Below are 23046 nucleotides of genomic sequence, written 5' to 3'. Positions count from 1 at the left end.
CAGTTCATGAAATGTCAACAGGAGGCAAGAGATCTAGAGAATGACCAAGAGATGGATGGACCATTGAGTGAAGACATGTCTGTAGATGAGAGGAGAAGGCTGGGACAGAAAGGAGAAAGAAATGTGGTGGGGCCACGGAGAGGCCAGAGTTCCAAGTAGACCCAGCCAGGGGTTGCAACCTGCGCAAGATGACGATGATGATGGTTAAGTAGGGATTGACAGCAATGAAAATGATTTTAATGAAACATGTAGCTTTGTATTTTTAACAGTTCAGGAACCTGGATGTAAAGCTGAAATTTTGAAAGAAACGTTACCTTCTCTGAAGTATTCTTTTATCTGCCTAATAGAATGCTGGCTCAAACTAAAACACACAGAATGCTATACATCAAAGGGCTATAAATATGGAAACAGTCTCTGCAGATATCAGTGCTGTAATGCTAGTGATGCTTCCAATGAAATTGACTTTAGAACACTAGAGCTTAGTTGAGAACGTGTTGAAAAATATTTTGGCATCACAGATCCCAATGAGACTGGCTAGAAGTTACTTTAATCTACAGAGTCCCTGATGCAGACAAAAATATACTTTCAGAAAGTGACAAAGTGGAAAAAAAATGTTACAATGATTGAGGGAGACAAACTCAAACTCTGACGGTACATTTAACTAACCTACTGTAAATATTTTATTGACCGTGCTAACACAGCAATTTTTATGACATGTAATCAAAACCTTTTAGACTAAAAGCATGTCTAGATACTGTATTTGTTAACTGTACAAATACTGAACATCGGTAGGTACAATTGAAACAAACTTTTACTATGATGATACACTCCTGGAAATGGAAAAAAGAACACATTGACACCGGTGTGTCAGACCCACCATACTTGCTCCGGACACTGCGAGAGCACTGTACAAGCAATGATCACACGCACGGCACAGCGGACACACCAGGAACCGCGGTGTTGGCCGTCGAATGGCGCTAGCTGCGCAGCATTTGTGCACCGCCGCCGTCAGTGTCAGCCAGTTTGCCGTGGCATACGGAGCTCCATTGCAGTCTTTAACACTGATAGCATGCCGCGACAGCGTGGACGTGAACCGTATGTGCAGTTGACGGACTTTGAGCGAGGGCGTATAGTGGGCATGCGGGAGGCCGGGTGGACGTACCGCCGAATTGCTCAACACGTGGGGTGTGAGGTCTCCACAGTACATCGATGTTGTCGCCAGTGGTCGGCGGAAGGTGCACGTGCCCGTCGACCTGGGACCGGACCGCAGCGATGCACGGATGCACGCCAAGACCGTAGGATCCTACGCAGTGCCGTAGGGGACCGCACCGCCACTTCCCAGCAAATTAGGGACACTGTTGCTCCTGGGGTATCGGCGAGGACCATTCGCAACCGTCTCCATGAAGCTGGGCTACGGTTCCGCACACCGTTAGGCCGTCTTCCGCTCACGCCCCAACATCGTGCAGCCCGCCTCCAGTGGTGTCGCGACAGGCGTGAATGGAGGGACGAATGGAGACGTGTCGCCTTCAGCGATGAGAGTCGCTTCTGCCTTGGTGCCAATGATGGTCGTATGCGTGTTTGGCGCCGTGCAGGTGAGCGCCACAATCAGGACTGCATACGACCGAGGCACACAGGGCCAACACCCGGCTTCATGGTGTGGGGAGCGATCTCCTACACTGGCCGTACACCACTGGTGATCGTCGAGGGGACACTGAATAGTTTTCGGTACATCCAAACCATCATCGAACCCATCGTTCTACCATTCCTAGACCGGCAAGGGAACTTGCTGTTCCAACAGGACAATGCACGTCCGCATGTATCCCGTGCCACCCAACGTGCTCTAGAAGGTGTAAGTCAACTACCCTGGCCAGCAAGATCTCCGGATCTGTCCCCCATTGAGCATGTTTGGGACTGGATGAAGCGTCGTCTCACGCGGTCTGCACGTCCAGCACGAACGCTGGTCCAACTGAGGCGCCAGATGGAAATGGCATGGCAAGCCGTTCCACAGGACTACATCCAGCATCTCTACGATCGTCTCCATGGGAGAATTGCAGCCTGCATTGCTGCGAAATGTGGATATACACTGTACTAGTGCCGACATTGTGCATGCTCTGTTGCCTGTGTCTATGTGCCTGTGGTTCTGTCAGTGTGATCATGTGATGTATCTGACCCCAGGAATGTGTCAATAAAGTTTCCCCTTCCTGGGACAATGAATTCACGGTGTTCTTATTTCAATTTCCAGGAGTGTATATACAGTGCAACACTTTCTGTGTGAAATGCCACCTATAGAAAGCAGTACCTCAGTAAATGAAAGTAAAATAATTGTCACTTTGTTGTTACTACAAAGAAAACTATTACAATAACTGTGTGGTCACATCAAGTAACAAAATTAATTTTTTTCTTGACTCTTAACAGCCAATGAACAATATTTCCGTAAACTTCTTGGCGTATTACTACAGACAGCCAATGGCCTTGCTGCAGTGATAACACCGGTTCCCGTAAGATCACCGAAGTTAAGCGCTGTCAGTTTGGGCTCGCACTTGGATGGGTAACTATTCGGTCTGCCGAGTGCTGTTGGCAAGCGGGGTGCACTCAGCCCTTGTGACGCAAACTGAGGTGCTACTTCATTTAGACGTAGCGGCTCCCGTCACGTAAACTGACATACAGCAGGGAGTCTGGTGTGCTGATCATACACCCTTCCATACCCGCACTCACTGACGCCTGCGGCTGTGGATGACACGGCACCCGGTCAGAACCGTTTGGCCTTCAAGGCCTGTTCGGGTGTAGTTTAGTTTCTTGTTCCTGCAGACAAGGTATTTCAATGAATTTGTTGGTGTATTCCTGCACATAGGCGATCAAAAGACACCAGAACAATACGCGCTGCGCTACAGTACCAAAACGACCATCGAATTACGAAACAAATGGAAATTGTTAAAAGAAAAGAAAAAATTCCTTGACGTCTATATTTATGTGCTGCTCCATGACTCTGCTGTCAATATCTTTATTCTTGGCTTGTGTGTAGAAATTGCTGTATTTATGGATGTTTTACAACATGAATTCGAAATAACAACTGGCAGTCTTGACAATTTTCTTGGCATAAAAATAAAGCAATATGAAGATGGAGCAATAATGATAAGTCAAGAGAAATACACAGAAGAAATTCTGCAAAGATTTCGAATGGCAGAATGCAATACAATCTCATCTCCTATTGGACGTGAGGACAATAATCAAAACGAAGAAGTTTCGTCATCTGTACCCTACCGTGAAGCAATTGGTTGCCTCATGTACCTTTCATTAGTAACTCGTCCAGACATCACTTTTGCAGTCAACAAAGCTGCTTGAGCTATGGAGAAACCAACCACTGAAGACTGGAATAGAGTAAAGCGCATTTTCTGGTATTTGAAAGGGACCTTAAATTTTGGAATTGTATATAATAAAAAAGAAGAGTTAAAGATTTACGGTGATGCAGATTTCGCAGGTGATAACCGGGCAGGGCGCTCAACAACTGGAATTCTTGCAAAGTACTCAGGTGGTGCAGTGTCAGGGACAAGTCAGTTGCAGAAAGTAGTGGCCACATCCACAACCGAGGCAGAAATAATTGCAGCTAGTGAAGGAGCAAAAGAGTCAGTTTGGTTACGTCGTCTGCTATCAGAATTAGTGGAAATGTTGGGGCAGCCTCCAGTTCTTTACATTGACAATGCTAGTGCATTGAAGTTGGCAAAAAATCCAGAATATCATCGACGTTCTAAACATATAGAGGTCCGACATTTCTATGTTCGTGAAAGATATCTGAACGGAGATTTTCTTGGAACACATTGATGGACACAACCAGTTGGCAGATATTTTGACGAAACCTCTTGAACGAGTTCGATTTAATTTTCTATGTTCAGAAATTGGCATGCAAGAGACAAAGCAATAATTTCATGATTTTTTCTTTTGGAGGAAGTGTTAAAAGAAAAGAAAAAATTCCTTGACGTCTATATATATGTGCTGCTCCATGACTCTGCTGTCAATATCTTTATTCTTGGCTTGTGTGTAACTTCTGTGTTTTTTCTTACGGTAAATGTTTTGTTTTTCCGTATCCAGGGTGTAATTACAAAGCTAATAAAATGTTTTTTTTTTGCCTTTAAATAATATTTTTCATCAGAAATAAGCTGAACTGTACGCCTTTTCAAATTGCTAAAAGGCATCCGCATACAGCAAATTTTGTGCATCTATGAAACAGCTGTTTAATCCACAGTCGTAATGCAATCAGTATGTGAGGGAGCGTACTATCGTGCGTATTTTAAAACAATATTTTTCCAGTTTCGCACTATATTTGCTACTAATGTAGTTGTATTCCAATAACCAAATTATAAACAATATACATCAAAGGGAATATTGAAACGATATATTCACGTCATTCTTTTAACATTTAATCTCTCTTCAAGACAAAACTTCAACCCAAGACACCACACGGCACACACTGACATTTACAATTACAGGTTCAGTTGTTTACGATATAGCCAATAGCGGTAGCTATCGAAAATGAAGAAATTCGACCACAGGAGCCCACAGACCTGGCAAATTAGGGAGCTGTTGTTTATTGATTTCACGCTATTTCGTCATACAACTACCTTCCCACAAATACACATAGATAACAATCAGGATTAATTAAGATGCTGAACGGGTCATATAATAACAATGGGCGTATAAATTCAAATTTTCCAATAGCAGTAAAATAATTATTGCTAATGTATCATTAACCCTAAAAAATCACCATTCTTTCAACTTTTTTTCTATGATTAAAAAAATCCACAAAGATCTATGGTATGCCGAGTATTCTATTAACTTTGGTTTGTTGTTGTTCGGCGGCGGGAAACGTCATCGTTTGTTTTGTAGTGTATGGTAATTGGTAGTGTTGTTATTATGCCGCGCGCAGCGAAAGTGGTATGTAACAATTATAAAATAATATTTTTTTTTTCAAACATAACAGTTCTCTGAAACATATAACGTACATAAACTGTGTTGTACAAATAGTACGATGATTTCACGTTGATCGATGGACAAGTTTTTCGGTGTATATTACTGTCAGAAATAGTTATCAAGTGTATTATGGAATTGTTCCATTTCATTGATATAAACATGAATATCAGTGGTACACTGAAAGCGACTTGTCTTTCACAATGTACGTTGACAAGTTTTATATTCCCCTCGTTGATAATGTAGAAAGTGATAAAAATCAAGAACGAAAGAAGTAAAACTGAATTTCCTCATTAATCATCCACGAATGCAACGTGCACCGGAAAACAAAGAAAAAGTGATAGGTTACTGTTTTCTGTGCCATAAGAATGAATGTATTGTGTGTATTATGTTACTTTGTTGCGTGTATATTTGTGTCAAGAAAGCATTTGGTCAACATAATTAATGGTACCAGCATTCAATTTATTCTGTACATATTGTTTGATTGTTTATCCCATTTTAAATCTTCCTGGTTATCTTACAAATTCCAAAACAGTTATAGGTCTTATTTTCCCAAGAGCCTTACCGAATGATCTTACAGTTACCAATTGATGTTTGTATTTACCGTGTTTAAATGAGCATTAATATCATTGAAATGTTTCTAAAAATACAGTTTGTTACATGACACGTACATTTGAAATTGCTGGGTGACCAAGGAATCGGCATAATTTGGATGACTTTGGGTCAGTATTTCACAATTCTGCCAATATTATCAGTCAAACAATACTGTGTATTGTAGCTTTGTGGCAACCATCATTGAATTGTCTTTTTCATTTCACCAACACATAATTTGCAGCAGTGAGTCTCGTTACTGAACATTTCACTAAGGATATTTCAGTTTGTTTCACTTATGCGTAACAATTAAATTATTATTACTTCAGATTGTCACTTTTTGCTTGCATAAGAGTGCAGTACACAGATTAATTCTGTCTACTGTATTGGGGAGATCAGAGTTTTTCTGTCCGCAGCATCATATGAGCGAACGAGGTTCACTCCTCTCCGTTCCCAGCACCCTGTACTAAAAGTGCTAACATGCTGTGGAAACGCTTTACTTATGCAGTCCATAGTAATGCCTTGTTCTCGTTAGCTGATTTTGCAAATGATTTTTTAGGTTTTCAGTTAGTTGTAAAGGAAATGTAGGCATGCTGAAGTACAGAATCTTCTTCGAGATCATAATTCTTTGCTTTTTGTTCTGGTGGACCTCTGTGTGCTAACATAAGGTGATATTTCTGAGTTGTTCACAAACGTATGACAATTGACTGTATCACAAATCATAGAATCATGCAAAAGAAAAAGAAAATGTGTAGCCTACTCTGAATGGCAGGGTGTTGGGGTAAAAATTGTAGGTCGAGATTAAGGCTTAACTACATTTATTCATTCATGCACATATTGTATTCCAAAACTACTGTCATGGAGAGCCTTTGGGATGTGGAATGAGTCAAATTATACACTAATAGGCAGAAGTAAACACTGCTGCCATCTCAGCCAATAACGATTCCACCCATCAGCTTTGATCCATGGCATAACTGTGTTCTGTTTCATGGTATCATTGAGGTGCAGTGTGTTTAATGTGGATCATGTTTATAGAGGGTGTTTTGAAGGAAACCGTGCCGTGCTCTAGTGTTGGAAGTTCATTTTTTTCTAATTCGTTTGTGAGTAATATTAGTGCCATATTGGAGTTTTTCAATGTAGTACACCATGATTTTGGAGGTCTGTGTTGATTTGGCAGTGAGTAATTTTAATTTCAGTAGATATTGGGTACCAATTTGTTTTCAGGTTTTTAGTTTGCCGTTTGAAATTTATTTGTTTGTTTAATTTAATTTTGTGTGTTTGTTGTTCATTTCTGTGTATGGGTCTGATTGTGAAATTTAATAATCAGTCATAAAGTTTTTACAGTTGTTTTGCTGATTGCCAAGTATGTTAGGTACCACCAATGTGGTGTGTTGATGAAGTTATGGGAATGGGATCGGTAATCAAGATATAGAAAACTTAAGTCCCATATATGTTGTAGCTCATTTATACTTGACACTGCATCCCTACAGAATGAAGCATAACAAAGAATTGACTAAAGTAAAGCTAAGATGGAGGCTCGACAGAGCACTTAGAGTTCACAGTACGGAGTACTACAGATGTCCAAGGGTGAAGGCGTGTGGGCGTCGTCGATGGAAATCGTACGCATAGGCAGGCGCACCACAGGTACTTCCATCTCAAACGAGGTGGGCTGTGCAGGTGGAGCGCCGAGAGGCAGGTCCACTTCGTAGTCAGTCAGCCACCTTGGCCAGATGAGACTGCGGCCAGCCCGGGAGTAAGCAGGTGGGGTGGTCGACGACGTGGTGGAGGCATGTGTGGGTCTTAAGTGGATCGAGCCGTCTGTAGAAATGAAAGCACGTAGAGATGCTCAGTCACACTCGCGTGAGTGTGTGAGGTTGTGTGCAATGTTGATGTGTAAGGGACTGTCCAATGGCAGGACCTTGGTATCTGTCAAAAGAATGAACACTCGGTCGTCGAATGTCACTATAGAAACATCGTTCACTCGCTGTGGCAGCACGCTCCAGGACAAACTGATAGTAGGTGTGTGTGTGTCTTCGACATTGGAGGTGCAGGGTGGAACAGGGAGCGAGGTTGGGAAACTAGCGAACGGTGGTGAACAGTCTGCGGCAGAAGAGGTGTGTGGTGAGGTTGATGGGAGCACGTCTTCGTTCTTGATCAAGGATGGATCGTCTACAGAGTCCGACTGTGGCCGTGGGAACCATCAGGGTCGACGAAAGCCGGTTTCAGGCGATGTGGAGAAACCGTCTGTGTGCAGTCTTTTTAATCATGATATCAGAAGTCGTGTCCTCCCACCACAGGACCTTGTAGGGGCCAAGATAAGGAGGTTGCAGAGGCTGCCTAACTGCATCATCATGCAGCATGATGTGGGAGCAGTCGTAGAGTGCGGCGGGAACATAAGTCTCGGGCAGTGAGTGACTGATGGGCGGGTGCAAACGCATTTGTTGAAAATGCATGCGTATGTTGGGCAGAGGCCAGATCGGAAAGATCAACGTTGCGGGAAACAGCACTGATTCGCGAGAAGAAATCTGCAGCAACATTATCTGCACCCTTGATGTAACGGGCGTCCATTGTGAATTGAGAAACCAAAGTGGCGGTAACGTCGAGGGGGTGGTTCCTCAGATGGGTTGCAGAACGCTTCTGCCAGTGGTTTGTGATTGGTAAGGACAACAGCAAGGAGCTCTTTATCAAATTCAGAATATTTTCTCTGAGCTGTAGATAGTTTCTTGGAGAAGAAATGAAGGGGAGAAACAATGTTGCCCTTGCATTGTTGCAAAACTTCCCCCACTGCAATGTTGCTGGCGTCCATAGTGATGAATAACTCGGCTGAGAGGTCGGGGTGGGCGAGTGTCACAGCATGAACTAAAGAAGTCTTCAGAGCCTTGGAGGTCTCTAGCATCGGAGCAGTCCAAGAGACGGGTTTGATACCGGAAGTTTGTTTGCCTGATAGCACGTCCATCAGGGGTGCCTGAACAGCAGCGGCGGAAGACAGATAGTGATGATAGTAATTGATTGTGCCGAGGAAGCGGCATAGATCTTTATAAGTAGCCGGGGGCGGCAGAGTCGTGATAGCCTGCATACGAGATTTCGGAAGCTGTATTCCGTCAACGGAGACGGTGTAACCTAGGAAGGAGACTGACGCCTGGCGCAACTGAAACTTGCCTTTGTTGACCTCGGCACCATTGGAGTTCCAGGTCTGGAGGACCGTAGACAGATGATTTTTATGTTCCTCCGTTGAGCTGCTGAAAACGAGAATGTCGTCCAGATAAGCAAAGCAAAACTCGAACTGTCGCAAGATAGTGTCAAGCAAACGTTGCCACGTTTGCACCGTGTTCTTTAGGCTGAACAGCATGAAGTGGTATTGGAATAAACCGAGTGGCGTGATAATAGCCATCTTAGGAATGTCTTCTGGTGCCACGGGAATCTGGTGGTAGGCACATTTACAGTCAATAACACTGAAAATTGTGGCGCTCGATAACATACGAGTGAAGTCCATGACAGTACGAGCGTTTAAGTGTCTGTAATCGCCGCACATTCGAAAGAATCCGTCATGTTCGGGGACGAGGTGGACTGGTGAAGACCGGTTGCTGTCTGAAGGTTGCAGGACACCTGCCGCCAAAAGTTCATTAATCTGCTGCCAGGCCACCCGCAACTTGATAGGGTTGAGGCGTTGGACCTTATGGCTAATAGGAGGGCCGACTGTGGTTACTATCTTGTGTGTCATTCCATCAGTGACAGAAGAAACTGAGAACTGCACATGAGATTGGTTAACATCCTGGCACCGAGTCTTCGGATGAGTAGTGCGCGACGAGGCATAGCCATTAGTGCAAGTGGGGAAAGGTAGCATGAAAGTCACATGTCTCTTACGGGAGCGCGGCTTGCGCTTGTTTGGAAGGGGTGGGTGCGTGCGCAGAGCCGAATGAAGGGGAACGGGCAGCGACTGTCTGCGGTTAACCTTGCACTAGACAACTGGCACGGGTGAGAGCAGCACTGGCGTCACACGTGGGGCCACAATGGCCGCTGGTCATGTGGCCGGTGAGTGAGAGAGGGGGAATGTTTATCAACACATCTGGTAGCTGTCCAAGAGGTGGGTGTGGTCACAACGCGTGCGCGACTGTCATCAGCAGCACTGTTTAAACACACGGCACTGGATGAGGCGAGCGTGACGGGGTGTTGGAACGTCACACACAAGTAAAGTTTGTGGACTAACCTGGTGAGAGTTCGAGCTAGGCTCAGCTGAGCAATCTTGTTTAGGTGGCGGTGCCGTGGACTGCAGTTGCAGAAGCAAGGTGTGAGCCGCGACGAGCTTGCTGTAAGTGGATGCAATGCGTTGTTTAAGCTTCTCGTTGTCCTGGCGGAGTTGCGTTGCCGAGTCATATTCTGACAGTAGGTCGGTAACGTAGGTCACAATGTTACCTGTGAGGGCGGAGCACTCGCGCTTCATATCGTATGTTGCAGTGAAAAGAGAGCATTGGACATAGGTGCGGGTGCACGGTATGTCAGTGTTTGTAGGATAGTGGGGCACTGAACTCTGTACGACGTTCAGAGATAGTTTGTAATGAGACAAAAAATCCATACCGAGGAACGGTTCATCGATGTCGGCAAGGAGATGGGGTCACTGTAACCTTAACTGAGCCTGAGGTAGGTTACGTCGGCGCATTGACAGCTCGTAGAAGTTACTTTGTCTGTGAAGAAGCGGGTGGACCCATCGAAGTAGGTATGATCGAAACCTCAGCACCAGTGTCGTCCAGAAAAGCTAGACCTGACCCAATGTCAGTCACATAGAGACGACCACTTGGCCGGGCGCTCGAGTGAACGAAGTGTAATGTAAGAGGGCGCCTGTTAGGTTCCCCACAGGACCCAGAGTCTCTTAGTTCCTGCGGTCGGCGTTTGGGTGTTGGCGTGGCAACCTGCGGGGGTGGCTTGTCCTCGTTGATTTGTTCTGGTAAATAGACCGGTGCGTGGGCGATCCTGGAGTGCTGTACCGACGAACGGTGTGGAATGAACTGGCTGATGTTGCCGCAGCAGCAAATACAATTGGTCAGCGATGTATAGGTGGGAGCGGATGGGCTCGAACAAGTGTGGTAACAGATGGATCTGTAGATCGGTAGGTAGTTTGGCAGACCACACAGCCCATAGCATGGCATCAGGTATGGTATGCTTGTTCACGAGCAATCAAAGGCAGCACCAGAGTTGTGAGGGGGTGCATTCCCCCAGGTGCTCCTCATAGAGAATCTTTATTATTAACTCTTTTGGCGAGCAGGCAAGTCGTTCCATTATAGTCTTCTTTGCAAACTCGTATTTTGGTGCAATCAGCGGCGAAAGGAGCAGGTCACAAATCAAATCAGAGTAGTCGTGGAGGTGTGTGACGAGGCAGAGAAACTTTGAGTGGTCGTCAGACACATGATGTAACTCGAACAGATGCTCAACGAGCGTGAACCACAATGCTGGGTTGTCCTCATATAAGTGCGGCGGCCAGGAGGGGGTGACGGCGGTGGTTTCGGTGTCTCCTGGGGTAGCGGTTGAACTGAGGTTAAGTCAGAGGCCAGTGTGGTAGGCCCAGATTTAAACCAGGCGAGCGAATCTGTAGTAGCATCACATGGCATGGCTGACTGTGTGTCACGAAAACATGGCACGGCAGGCACGGACAGTACCGTGGTAATGGGCGGATGGATGGCACATGAGGGGGGGCCCGGAAACTGGACCGTGAGTGATGAGTGGTGGATGGAATGACCCACTACCAGAACAGGGCGAGAGACCAGCATGGCAGACACAGGCGGTGCTTTGAGTGTAGCAGGCGGTTGAGCGACTGGAAACGGGGACCCCCACAAGCGAGGGGTGGTAGGGAGGGTTTCGAACGCCACCTGCGTGTAAACTATCTGATGTATAACATGCTTATGGTGCATGTGGTGGGCCACTGAGGCAAGGTAAGGGGTCCATGTTACGCGAAACACTGAATTGTGCGTGTAAATTAGGCACAACTGGAATGCCACGTGTGCGGAACAGATCCAACGTGGTTTGTAGTAATGGCGGCGTTGCACATGGCCCGACAGTAACTGATGTAGTGTGCTGGTGGGTGGCTAAATACGTGTTCGAATGGAGATCACTTTGTTCTTGAAACACTCGATTAGAAGAGACACAATTTGAAATATTGTTCAGTTCACATTTCACTGTCGGATGGGCATAATCTGGTGACGCAAAGCCTGAGTCCATTGTTTCCTCTGACGGTGTACTTGTCGACCATTGAAAATTAATGAGATTAGCACATGGCGTTGGTTGAGAGCGTGAATCACTGTGCATAAATGATGAATACGCCGTTGGCACAGAAATGATGAAACTCAGTGAGCAGAGTTGTGTTTCCACATCTTCGAATAAGGAAGTGTGGTCATTGTGTAGTGCATATAACCTGTTGCATAAAAACTGATTCGGAAGACGCGAAACATGAACGAACTGCGGTGTAACCATTATGGGAACAGGATTGGTAATCGGGATATAGAAAACTTAATTCCCATATATCTCATAGCTCGTATATCTTTACACTTGACACTGTGTCTGTACAGTATGAAGTATAACAAAGAACTGACTAAAGTAACGTGCAACCCCCCCGCCTCCCCCCCCCCACTTCCCCCCCATTGAATAATCCTTAAACTCTGTTACCATGATTTACAGTTAAATAACAAAAATCCCTTCACCCCAAGAGAAAATCTATCCCATGTCAACTGGACTCCTCTGCAATATACTCCTCTATTAACACAACCACAACCCCTTTCTCTATCAGGAACTAATATTCCTATGGAGGCATAATGGGGATAATGTTTGGGGACAAATTAGTAGAGGGTCGTGGTTCAAGCAATCTGAGCTGACCTTCCAACATATTGTGTTGTTGATGTACTGTTGGTATGATTGTTATACTATCTGGTTTTGTCTGTATGAGACTGGTGTGAGTGATAGATGTGTGTTGGACTGATATTCATTTTGTCATGAGGTGGGTACTGAGTTTATTAAATGTAAGAGGTTTTTTTTTTTTGGGGGGGGGGGGGGGAGGAGTCTGGGGATAGTTGTAGAAATTAATAAAGTTCAGTTTCGGAAGGCTAAGAATGGGAGGGGGAGGCCATCCTGTGGGAACATGGGTGCAGGGGTCAGTTGGTTATGGGGGTGATGTGTTTTCTCGGATAGTGGGCTTATGTACTAAAGGGGTTGTGGTTGTGTTAATAGAGGAGTATATTGCAGAGGAGTCCAGTTGACATGGGATAGATTTTCTCTTGGGATGAAGGAATTTTCGTTATTTAACTGTAAATCATGGTAACAGAGTTTAAGGATTATTCAATTGGGGGGGGGGGGGGGTTGCACGAGTATTGTGGAGGGTTATTGAGGACCTGTCATCTGTGTTATAGGGTGGGGGAGAGCAGCACATCAACTGTACAAACTCATCTTGATGATTGTTGTTGTGCTGGAATATTACTGTTCATTTCAATGTTTTTTGAAACTTGTGGGTAAAATGTATGGGCTGAAGGTGGTAAAATGTATAAGCTGAAGGTGGTTGGTTGAATTTGGAGGAGGTGGTATTGTGGTAGGAAGAGGGTTTTTCTTTGGGGGGGGGGGGGGGGAGATTTGGTTCATTTGCCTGTGTTTTTATTTGTTCTGAAGCTCTGAGTGAGTGTGGATATGGATGTGGGTGGGTTTTTTTCTGTTTTACGTGAGAATTTTGTTGGGGATATAAACAATCAGCACATGGAAGTAGAGACACTATGGAGAGAGGCGTTGCCATATGTGTTAAAAATCTGTCATAGTGTGAAAAATATGGAAACTAAGAAGAGTTGTGTACAGCAACATATAGAAGCATTTATGTGTGAGCTTAAACTGAATAATGGTACTTTTGTAATTGGAGCCGTATATAGGTCCACATTGGGAAATTTTCAGCTAGTTTTGAAAAACGTGGATTCTTTGTTGTGCTGTCTGTCAGACAGAGGGAAGTAAATTATTGTTTGTGGGGATTTCAATGTAGATTTTCTGAAAGAGTCCGATAGAAAGCTTGACCTTGAATTATTACTTGGTTCTTTCGATTTGACGTCAGTTACTGATTTTCCTACATGAATGTTACAGGAAAACAGCACTCAGATAATGTCTTTATAGGCCAAAATAAATTTAATCAAAGAAAAACTTTTCCTGTTGAGAATGGTCCGTCTGATCATGATGCACAGCTAGATTAGATTCAATTTTCGTTCCATACAGTATATGACTTAGCGCCATACAGTAATGCAAGACAGTCCTCCAAAATAGAGCATTCACTTAATGATTTAACAATTGAAAATTTTTGGGGAAGCTTAATAAAATTAAAAGAATTTGGACTATTGTTAAAAGGGAAACAGGGCAACCTAGAACATAGGAAGACTGTGTTTCTATCAAACTCAATGAAAAGTTTGTTAACATAAAGTCAGGCATAGAAAATATTTTTAATAATCATTTTTTAAGTGTTGTAGAGAAAATAGGATCTAACTATTCATTATAAAATGCAGGCAGTATATGTAAGAGGCAATACCTATGCAAATTTGATAGAATTGAAATTCAAACCACCTCTCCCACTGAAATTAGGAAAATAATAAATTCACTCAAAAGTGAAAGCTCACATGGAATTGATGGCATTTCCAACAGAGTACTAAAAGCTTGTGCTCAACAGATAAGAAGGATTCTCAGCCATATATGTAGTAGCTCACAGAAACAGGGCATTTTTTAAGATAGGATGAAATATGCTATTGTTAAACCATTGCATAAAAAGAGGGTAGGTCTGATGCTAACAACTACTGCCCACTCTCATTTTTGACAGCTTTATCCAATGTTCTTGAAAAAGTAATGTATTCAAGAGTAGCCTCACATATTTGTTAAAGTGAAGAACTAATACAATATCAGTTTGGTCTTTAGAAAGGGTTTTCAACAGAAAATGCTATATATTATTTCACTGATCAAATATGTGATTTCACTGATCAAATATTAAATGAATTGAATAATCAGACATCACCTATTGAGATATTTTGTGATCTGTCGAAGGCTTTTGATTGTGTGAATCATGAAATTCTTCTAGATAAGCTTAAACATTGTGGTATGAGTGGGACACTGTACAAATGGTTTAATTCATACTTAACTGGAGGAATGCAGAAGGTTGAAATTAACAGTACTCATAGTCTGCAAAAATCAGAAGCGTTCTCTAACTGGGGAGGTATCAAGAATTGTCCCCCATAGGGCTCAGTCTTGGGTCCCTTATTGTTCTTAGTATACACTATGTGATCAGCAGTATCCGTACACCTACCTGAAAATGACTTAGAAGTTCGTGGTGCCCTCCACCAGAAATGCCGGAATTCAAAATGTTGTTGGCCCACCCTTAGCCTTGATGACAGCTTCCACTCTCACAGGCATACATTCAATCAGGTGCTGGAAGGTTTCTTGGGGAATGGCAGCCCATTCTTCACATATTGCTGCCCTGAGGAGAGGTATTGATGTCGGTCATTGAGGCCTGGCACAAAGTCGGTGTTCCAAAACATCCCAAAGGTGTTTTGTAGGATTCGACTCTGTGCAGGCCAGTCCATAACAGGGATGTTATTGTCATGTAACCACTCGGCCACAGGCTGTGCATTATGAACAGGTGCTCAGTTGTGTTGAAAGATGCAGTCGCCATCCCCGAATTCCTTTTCAACAGTGGGAAGCAAGAAGGTACTTAAAACACTAATGTAGGCCTGTGCACTGATAGTGCCATGCGAAACAGCAAGGGGTGCAAGCCCCCGTCATGGAAAACACGACCACACCATAGCGCCAAGGCCTCAGAATTTTACTATTGGCAATACACACACTGGCAGATGACATTCAGTGGGCATTTGCCATATCCACACCCTGCCATCGAATCGCCACATCGTGTATCGTAATTCGTCACTCCACAGGTTTTTTCACTGTTCAATCATCCAATGTTTATGCTCTTCCCACCAAGCGAGGCGTCATTTGGCATTTACCGGTGTGATGTGTGCCTTACAAGCAGCCGCTTGACCATCCAAGTTTTCTCACCTCCTGTCTAACTGTCATGGTACTTGCAGTGATTCTTGATGCAGTTTGGAATTCCTGTGAGATGGTCTTGATAGATGTCTGCCTATTACACATTATGACCCTCTTCAGCTCTCGGTGGTCCCATTCAGTCATCAGACAAGGTCGGCCTGTACGCTTTTGTGCTGTGTGTGTCCCTTCATGTTTCCAAGTCACTATCACGTCAAAAACAGTGGACTTGGGGATGTTTAGGAGTGTGGAAATCTCACGTACAGACGTATGACACAAGTGGCACCCAATCACCTGACCGTGTTCAAAGTCCACGAGTTCCGTGGAGTGCCCCCTTCTGCTCTCTCACGATGTCTTATGACTACTGAAGTTGCTGATATGGAGTACATGGCAGTAGGTGGCAGCACAATGTATCTAATATAAAAAACGTATGTTTTTGGGGGTGACCGGATACTTTCGATCACATAGTGTATATTAATGACTTGCCACTCCGTATTCATGAAGATGCAAAGCTAGATCTTTTAGCTGATGATACAAGTATAGTAATCACACCCAACAAACAAGATTCAGCTGAGGAAACTGTAAATAATGTCTTTCAGAAAATTAAGTGGTTCTCTGCAAATGGACTCTCACTGCATTTTGAGAAAACACAGTGTATACAATACTGTACAGTAAATGGCATAACACAGTTTATAAATATAGACTGTGAACAGAAGTCTGTTGCCAAGGAAGAATATTCAAAATTTCTGGCTGTATCCATTGATGAAAAATTGAATTGGGAGAAACACATCGATGATCTGCTGAAACAGTTAGCTTCAGCTATTTATGTTATTAGAATTGTTGCAAATTTTGGTGATAAACATGTGAGTAAATTAGCTACTATGCCTATTTTCATTCACTGCTTTCATATTAGATTAGATTTACTTTCATTCCAATTGATCCGTAGTGAGGAGGTCCTCCAGGATGTGGAACATGTCAGAAAAACAACAATACATGACAAATATTTACAACTAAAACAAATAAGCTAATGTACCATTCCACAGGTCCCAAGTGGAATGATTGTCATTTTTTAATGAACAGTATATTAAAGTCATTTTACAAATACAAATGCACTGAATTTAAAATAATTTTTTTTTTATTTATTTATAATGTAATAAACATGTAATACAACTACTATAATACTTATATACAATGGCATTATGGCAATTCATCATTAAGAGAAAAAGTATTCATTGCACAGAAAATAGCTAGAGCCCACCCAAGATATCCTTGCAGACATTTGTTTAAGGAACTCTGGAGATTCACAGTACTTTCGCAATACGTACATTCACTTATGAAATTTACTACTGCAGTGGGTGACTGCTACCTACAGATTATGGCTCTGAGGAACCCTGACAGCAATACCACCATGTTGAATAATGCTTTTCGTGCAGCCACAGGACATCATGTTACGACTCAAACTGTGCAATAGGCTGCATGATGCACAGCTTCACTCCCTATAGTCATGGCAAGGTCCTTCTTTGCAACCGCAACACATGCAGTGCAGTACAGATGAGCCCAGCAACAAGCTGAATTGGACTTCTCAGGATTGGCGTCACATTTTCTTCACCAGTGAGTGTCGCATATACCTTCCGACAATTGTCAGAGATGTGTTTGGAGGCAACCCGGTCAGGTTGAATATCTACATCTACATCTACATCTACTTCCATACTCCGCAAGCCACCTGACAGTGTGTGGCGGAGGGCACCTTGAGTAGCTCTGTAGGTTCTCCCTTCTATTGTTCGTGGAAAGAAGGATTGTCGGTATGCCTCTGTGTGGGCTCTAATCTCTCTGATTTTATCCTCATGGTCTCTTCGCGAGATGTACGTAGGAGGGAGCAATATACTGCTGGACTCCTCGGTGAAGGTATGTTCTCGAAAGTTCAACAAAAGCCCGTACCGAGCTACTGAGTGTCTCTCCTGTAGAGTCTTCCACTGGAGTTTATCTATCATTTCCGTAACGCTTTCGCGATTACTAAATGATCCTGTAATGAAGCGCGCTGCTCTCCGTTGGATCTTCTCTATCTCTTCTATCAACCCTATCTAGTACGGATCCCACACTGGTGAGCAGTATTCAAGCAGTGGGCGAACAAGCATACTGTAACCTACTTCCTTTGTTTTCGGATTGCATTTCCGGAGGATTCTTCCAATGAATCTCAGTCTGGCATCTGCTTTAATGACGATCAACTTTATATGATCATTCCATTTTAAATCACTGCTAATGCGTACTCCCAGATAATTTATGGAATTAACTGCTTCCAGTTGCTGACCTGCTATTTTGTAGCTAAATGATAAGGGATCTTAGACACACTGTCAAAAGAGTGAAGCAAGGTGGAGGTTCCCTGCTGTTTTGGGTGGGATTATGTGGGGCTGATGCACGCCGCTGGTGGTCAATGGTAGGCACCATGACAGCTGTACTATCCTCCGACCGATAGTGCAGTCGTATTGGCAATATATTGGCAAGGCATTCCTCTTCATAGACAACAATTTGCATACCCATTGTGCACATCTTGTGAATAACTTCCTTCAGGATAACGACATCACTCGACTAGAGTGGCCAGCATGTTCTCCAGACATGAACCCTATTGAACATGCCTTGGATAGAATGAAAAGGGCTGTTTACGGACGATGTGACCTGCCAACCACTCTTAGGGATCTACACTGTTGAGGAGTGGGACAATCTGGACCGACAGTGCCTTGATGAACTTGTGGATAGTATACCACGATGAACACAGGCATGCATCATTGCAAGAGGACGTACTACTGGGTATCAGTGGTACTGGTGTGTACAGCAATCTGGACCACCACCTCTGAAGGTCTCGCTATATGGTGGTACAACATGCAATGTGTGGTTTTCATGATCAATATAAAGGGCGGAAACGATGTTAATCTCTATTACAAATTTCTGCACAGGTTATGGAACAATCAGAACCGAGGTGATGCAAAGCTTTTTATGATGTATGTATGTATGTATGTATGTATGGATGAATGGATGGATGGATGGGATTGGCATCAGTTGTTCGGTAAGTGGTGCTTAGGGGTGTGTGTGTGTGTGTGTGTGTGTGTGTGTGTGTGTGTGTGTGAGAGAGAGAGAGAGAGAGAGAGAGAGAGAGAGAGAGAGAGAGAGAGAGAGAGGGAGAGGGAGAGGGGGGGGCAGCTGTGGTTGGTAAGACCTTTTTCCTTTTTTTAAGAGTGTAGTGGATTTGTTTGTGGTTAATTGAGGTAATTTATGTTTCATTAATTTGGTATTATTTTTTGAGGGTATTAATTTGCTTATATCGGTGGGTTTTATGGAGTGAGGTCAGGCATTGTTGATTTGTGGCAGTTGAGCTATATATGTCAAGTGAAATTTGCAGTACCAGGTTTTAGATTTGTGTGTGGTTTCAAGGTATCTCTGGCTGTGTTTGAGCTGTATAGACCAAGTGAAAGTTGCAATGTGTATTAGTATCACTGTCTTTATTTGAGCTGTTTAGTTCAGGCAAAATGTATGATACCAATAGTTGTTTTTCACAGTTTTGGGGTGGGATGATTGTTGAGGATTTTGTGTGCATAATTTTTGTGTTGATATTTATTTTGGAATGGTGTCATGATCCTTATTGTTGTGTGTGTTGATTGACACTGCCCAAAACCCCTACTTCGAGCGGTTCCCCCATTAGTTTTACTTTATTCCTGGTGTTAAATATTCCACTTGTTAGGACCTGTTTATGTTTGTTCATGAGTGTAGTGATAGATGCCGTGGTCTCCATATTGGAAACACTTGAAATAGGAGTTTCACCATCTTCAAGATGCCACAGGTTAAAGCAAATAAGAGAACAAGAACTTTTGGTAATCCCCTGCTGCCTGTGTCTGTAAAATATGCTAACAACAAATTATGACTAGTGCTTCTCTGCTCAAATTGATAATTATGAAATTACTTGTAGATTTGTTATGTCAGGGGAAAACAGCGATTTTGAAAATGTCTACTGCTCGTCCTATACTATTTAGCTGCTATTTTTATATAATGCTATTTTTATACAGGGTGGCCCAAAAAGGATGGTCACATTTTAAATAACTATAACTCCATCAGTTTTACAAATTAATTTTATTCAATTACGTAACTAAATGCTCCCAGGCACCCAATTACAAGAACTAACCACAAAAAATCATGTACGGAAAATGACTTCCGGAAGATGGTGTCCTTCCTCGGTGATGCATTCCACAAGTCTTTCCTTGAAATTTTCCATCACTTTCACTACTGTTTCTTCTTGAATTGCCATAATTTCCGCACTGATTGCCTCCTTCAGATCAATTAAGTTTCGGGGCTTCTGTACGTAGACTTTTGACTTTAGGTATCCCCAAAGAAAAAAATCACAGGCTGAGAGGTCAGGTGATCTCGCGGGCCAGTGGACATCTCAAAAACGCGAGATGATGTGGTGGGGGAACATCCGCCTTAAAACACACATGGAGTCATTGGCTGTGTGGGCCGTGGCCCCGTCCTGTTGAAACCAAATTCGATCTCGATTTACATGTAACTCTCGCAGTTTCGGCACCAAAAAGCTACGTAGCATGTTAACGTAACGTTTCGAGTTCACTGTGACTGTAGCGTTGTTCTCCTCAAAAAAATAAGGACCAACAATCCCCAATCTTGAAATTCCACACCAGACTGCTACCTTAGCACTATGAAGAGGCTTTTGGTGCAATTCTCTGGGATTATCTGCTGCCCAATACCGGCAGTTTTGTTTATTGACATAGCCGTCTAAATGGAAATGGGCTTCATCTGACATAAGAAGCACAACATCATTATTAGAGTACAAAATGTCAAGCATTGATTCACAAAATCGTCTTCGCTGCTCAAAATCACGATCATACAGCTTTTGCGTGATCATAATTTTGTATGGGTGAAACTGTAACTCGCGGCTTAAAATACGCTGCAACGAACTACGGCTGAGGCCTAAAGTTTGAGCACGACGCCTAGTGGAACGACGCGGGCTTTGCAGCACTGACGCTCTAACATCATCAATGTTCTGTGGAGTAACTGCCGTACGTGTACGCCCTATAGATTTACCACTTTTGACAGACCCTGTTGTCCGGAATGCAGTCACCCAACGTGATATGGATCTGCGATCTGGAATGGGTCCATCACGCGCTACACCAAAACGTTGTCGAAACAATCGTTGCACAGTAATAAACGATTCATCATTTCTGAAAAACTGTTCCACAGCAAAAACACGATGCTCGACCGTCCACTGCACCATCTCGTGGCAAACTGGGTGTAATGGCCGACTTGCAGACGGCCGGCAGTGGTCCCCCCTCCTCACCTTTCAATGGTACTACGCAGTTCAAATCCGACCATCCTTTTTGGGCCACCCAGTATAATACTTCAAACAAAACATTCGTGTAATGTGGCACAGACTACTGTCAGTTCTCTATGCATGGGTAAAGTCAGGATCTATATAATACAAATACTATTAGTATGCAGAATTTACCTTCTGGAGCCCAGGTATTCTTATAAATTATGGACACCTTGTCTGATGGGGTATTTTTTTACTTCATTTTTAAGGATTTGGGGATTTTTGTTTGCTTGTCTGTCCCTTGTCGTACTGTTACACTTTTGCAGCAGAATATAAAACTGTAATCTGAACCATAGGGAGAGGTGCCCAGTCTATATGGAAATATGCTATCGGTAATTGAGGGAACATAGGTATGTTAATGCTTCAATTTTCATCATTGATTTTCCACAATAGTATTTGTTTTTTAGTCTGTTATAAACCAGCTTTTGGCATTCTGTGTCATCCTCAGACGATTTCTGAGGATGTCCTAAAAAGCCAAAATCTGATTCATAACGAACTGTAAAATAAATAACTTTGGTCATGCTTAGCACCACAGCTGATACCAGTGTTAATGATTATATGTGTTATTACATATTTATCATGTTGCAGTTTGTTTCACTGATTGAACATCTTCAAATTGCTCATTTGTGTCATGACTTTACACATCTAGGCCACCTGAATATGTTCAGTGAACAAATCTGGTCATAACACAATAAATATGTAATAATACATCTTAGATGGTTTTATTAATCATTAATATAAAATAAATATTATTATGGCACATCAATAATGTGTATTTCCAGGGTAGCCACATGTTCTGGAAATCAGGGAATTTCAAATGTATCAGGGAAATTTGAAAAGAGCACTGGAAAAACCTTGTTTTTGTCTCAGTACATGAAATGGTTTGTTTACTGAGATGTCACGTGTCGTCACTGGCTGGGCGCAGCTGAGTATGTGCGCCGCTTCCCTACTCCCTTATTCTTACTGCTTCTGCCCTTTATACCACTCCCCTCGACTTGCTGCCACCACTTCTTGCACTAGCCTAGCAGCTACCGACGGGAGGCGGGAGGAGTGATTGTTTGAATCTGATTCTCAGACATTGTTGACGCAGCAGCCAGAGGGGGTGATCACGTATACATGAGTTGTGTCTGAATATCTGTGTGCTCTTGTTTTCTGACAAAGGCTATGGTGGAAGTTTAGTTGTGAGGATGTGATTGTCTTTTTTTACATGCCTGGATGTGGCTCAGCAATCATCTTTACCGTGAATTGCTACTATCCTCATTAGTGTTGATTCTCAGAGTATTTGTGCAAGTCACCAGCTACACAACCGGCAGGCCGGAAAGGACAGAAGGAAGACTCCCTTGAAGACTTGTTACATCCCTCCACCCAACCAACACATGTGTCTCCCTCTGCCAACTGGAAAGGCTCGAAAAAGTCCAACAAAGGCAAATGGTCTTCTCTTTCGCTGACCCAAAGCTCCTCTTTGACGGTGTCGCCATGTGATACCTTCTCCTGGCCGACCTCCATGTCGCCAGTGTGCACCACCAACCTTTCTTCTGCCCTGGATTCCTCAGGTCGACAGCAGAAGAAAGCCGATACTTCTGTGGACCTCATGGAGCAGGATCGTCTTGCCTCTATGCCCTGTAGCAGCGAGTTTTCGCAGACTGGCACTCGGCAGCTGCCGAAGTGACACCCCTTCATACTTTCCTCATCATGACTGTCCTCCAATGGAATTTTTGCAGCCTTTGATCCAACAAAGAGGATTTATGACAGTTTTTAGAATTGCAGCTTCTACTTGTACTCTGCCTTCAGGAAACAAAATTGCATCCTTACGACTGCTTTGAGCTTTCGTATTTCTTCCTGGTCCGTTTTGACCTTCCGCTCGAGGTTGGTATTCTGTCTCATGGGGGAGTCATGCTGCTCATATGGGATGACATTCATAGTCAACCCATCTCCCTGATTACCTGTTTTCAAGCTGTTGCAGTTTGCCTTTTCCTTCCTCACTTGAGATTTTCCCTTTCTACCATTTACATCCCTCCATCATTCGATGTCACCAGGGTCAACTTCCTCCAGCTTATTGGGCCGCTTCCTCACCGATTTCTGCTGCTTGGTGA

General features: G+C 43.4%; 1 protein-coding gene across 1 annotated transcript in view; it reads left to right on the top strand.

Moving 5' to 3' along the window:
• Positions 1–4806: 4806 nt before the first annotated feature.
• The window catches only part of LOC126106656 (X-ray repair cross-complementing protein 5-like), a 180745-nt gene continuing 162505 nt past the window's right edge, over positions 4807–23046 (top strand). The window contains exon 1 of the mRNA XM_049913018.1: positions 4807–4929. Within this exon, the coding sequence (XP_049768975.1) occupies positions 4885–4929 (45 nt within the window). The 5' untranslated portion in view covers positions 4807–4884. The remainder of the gene's footprint in view (positions 4930–23046) is intronic.

Source organism: Schistocerca cancellata, chromosome 10, assembly GCF_023864275.1.
Source record: "Schistocerca cancellata isolate TAMUIC-IGC-003103 chromosome 10, iqSchCanc2.1, whole genome shotgun sequence".
Classification (NCBI taxonomy): domain Eukaryota; kingdom Metazoa; phylum Arthropoda; class Insecta; order Orthoptera; family Acrididae; genus Schistocerca; species Schistocerca cancellata.
The sequence above is the reverse complement of the archived record's forward strand: the minus strand, read 5'-3'. Positions and strand labels throughout refer to the sequence as shown.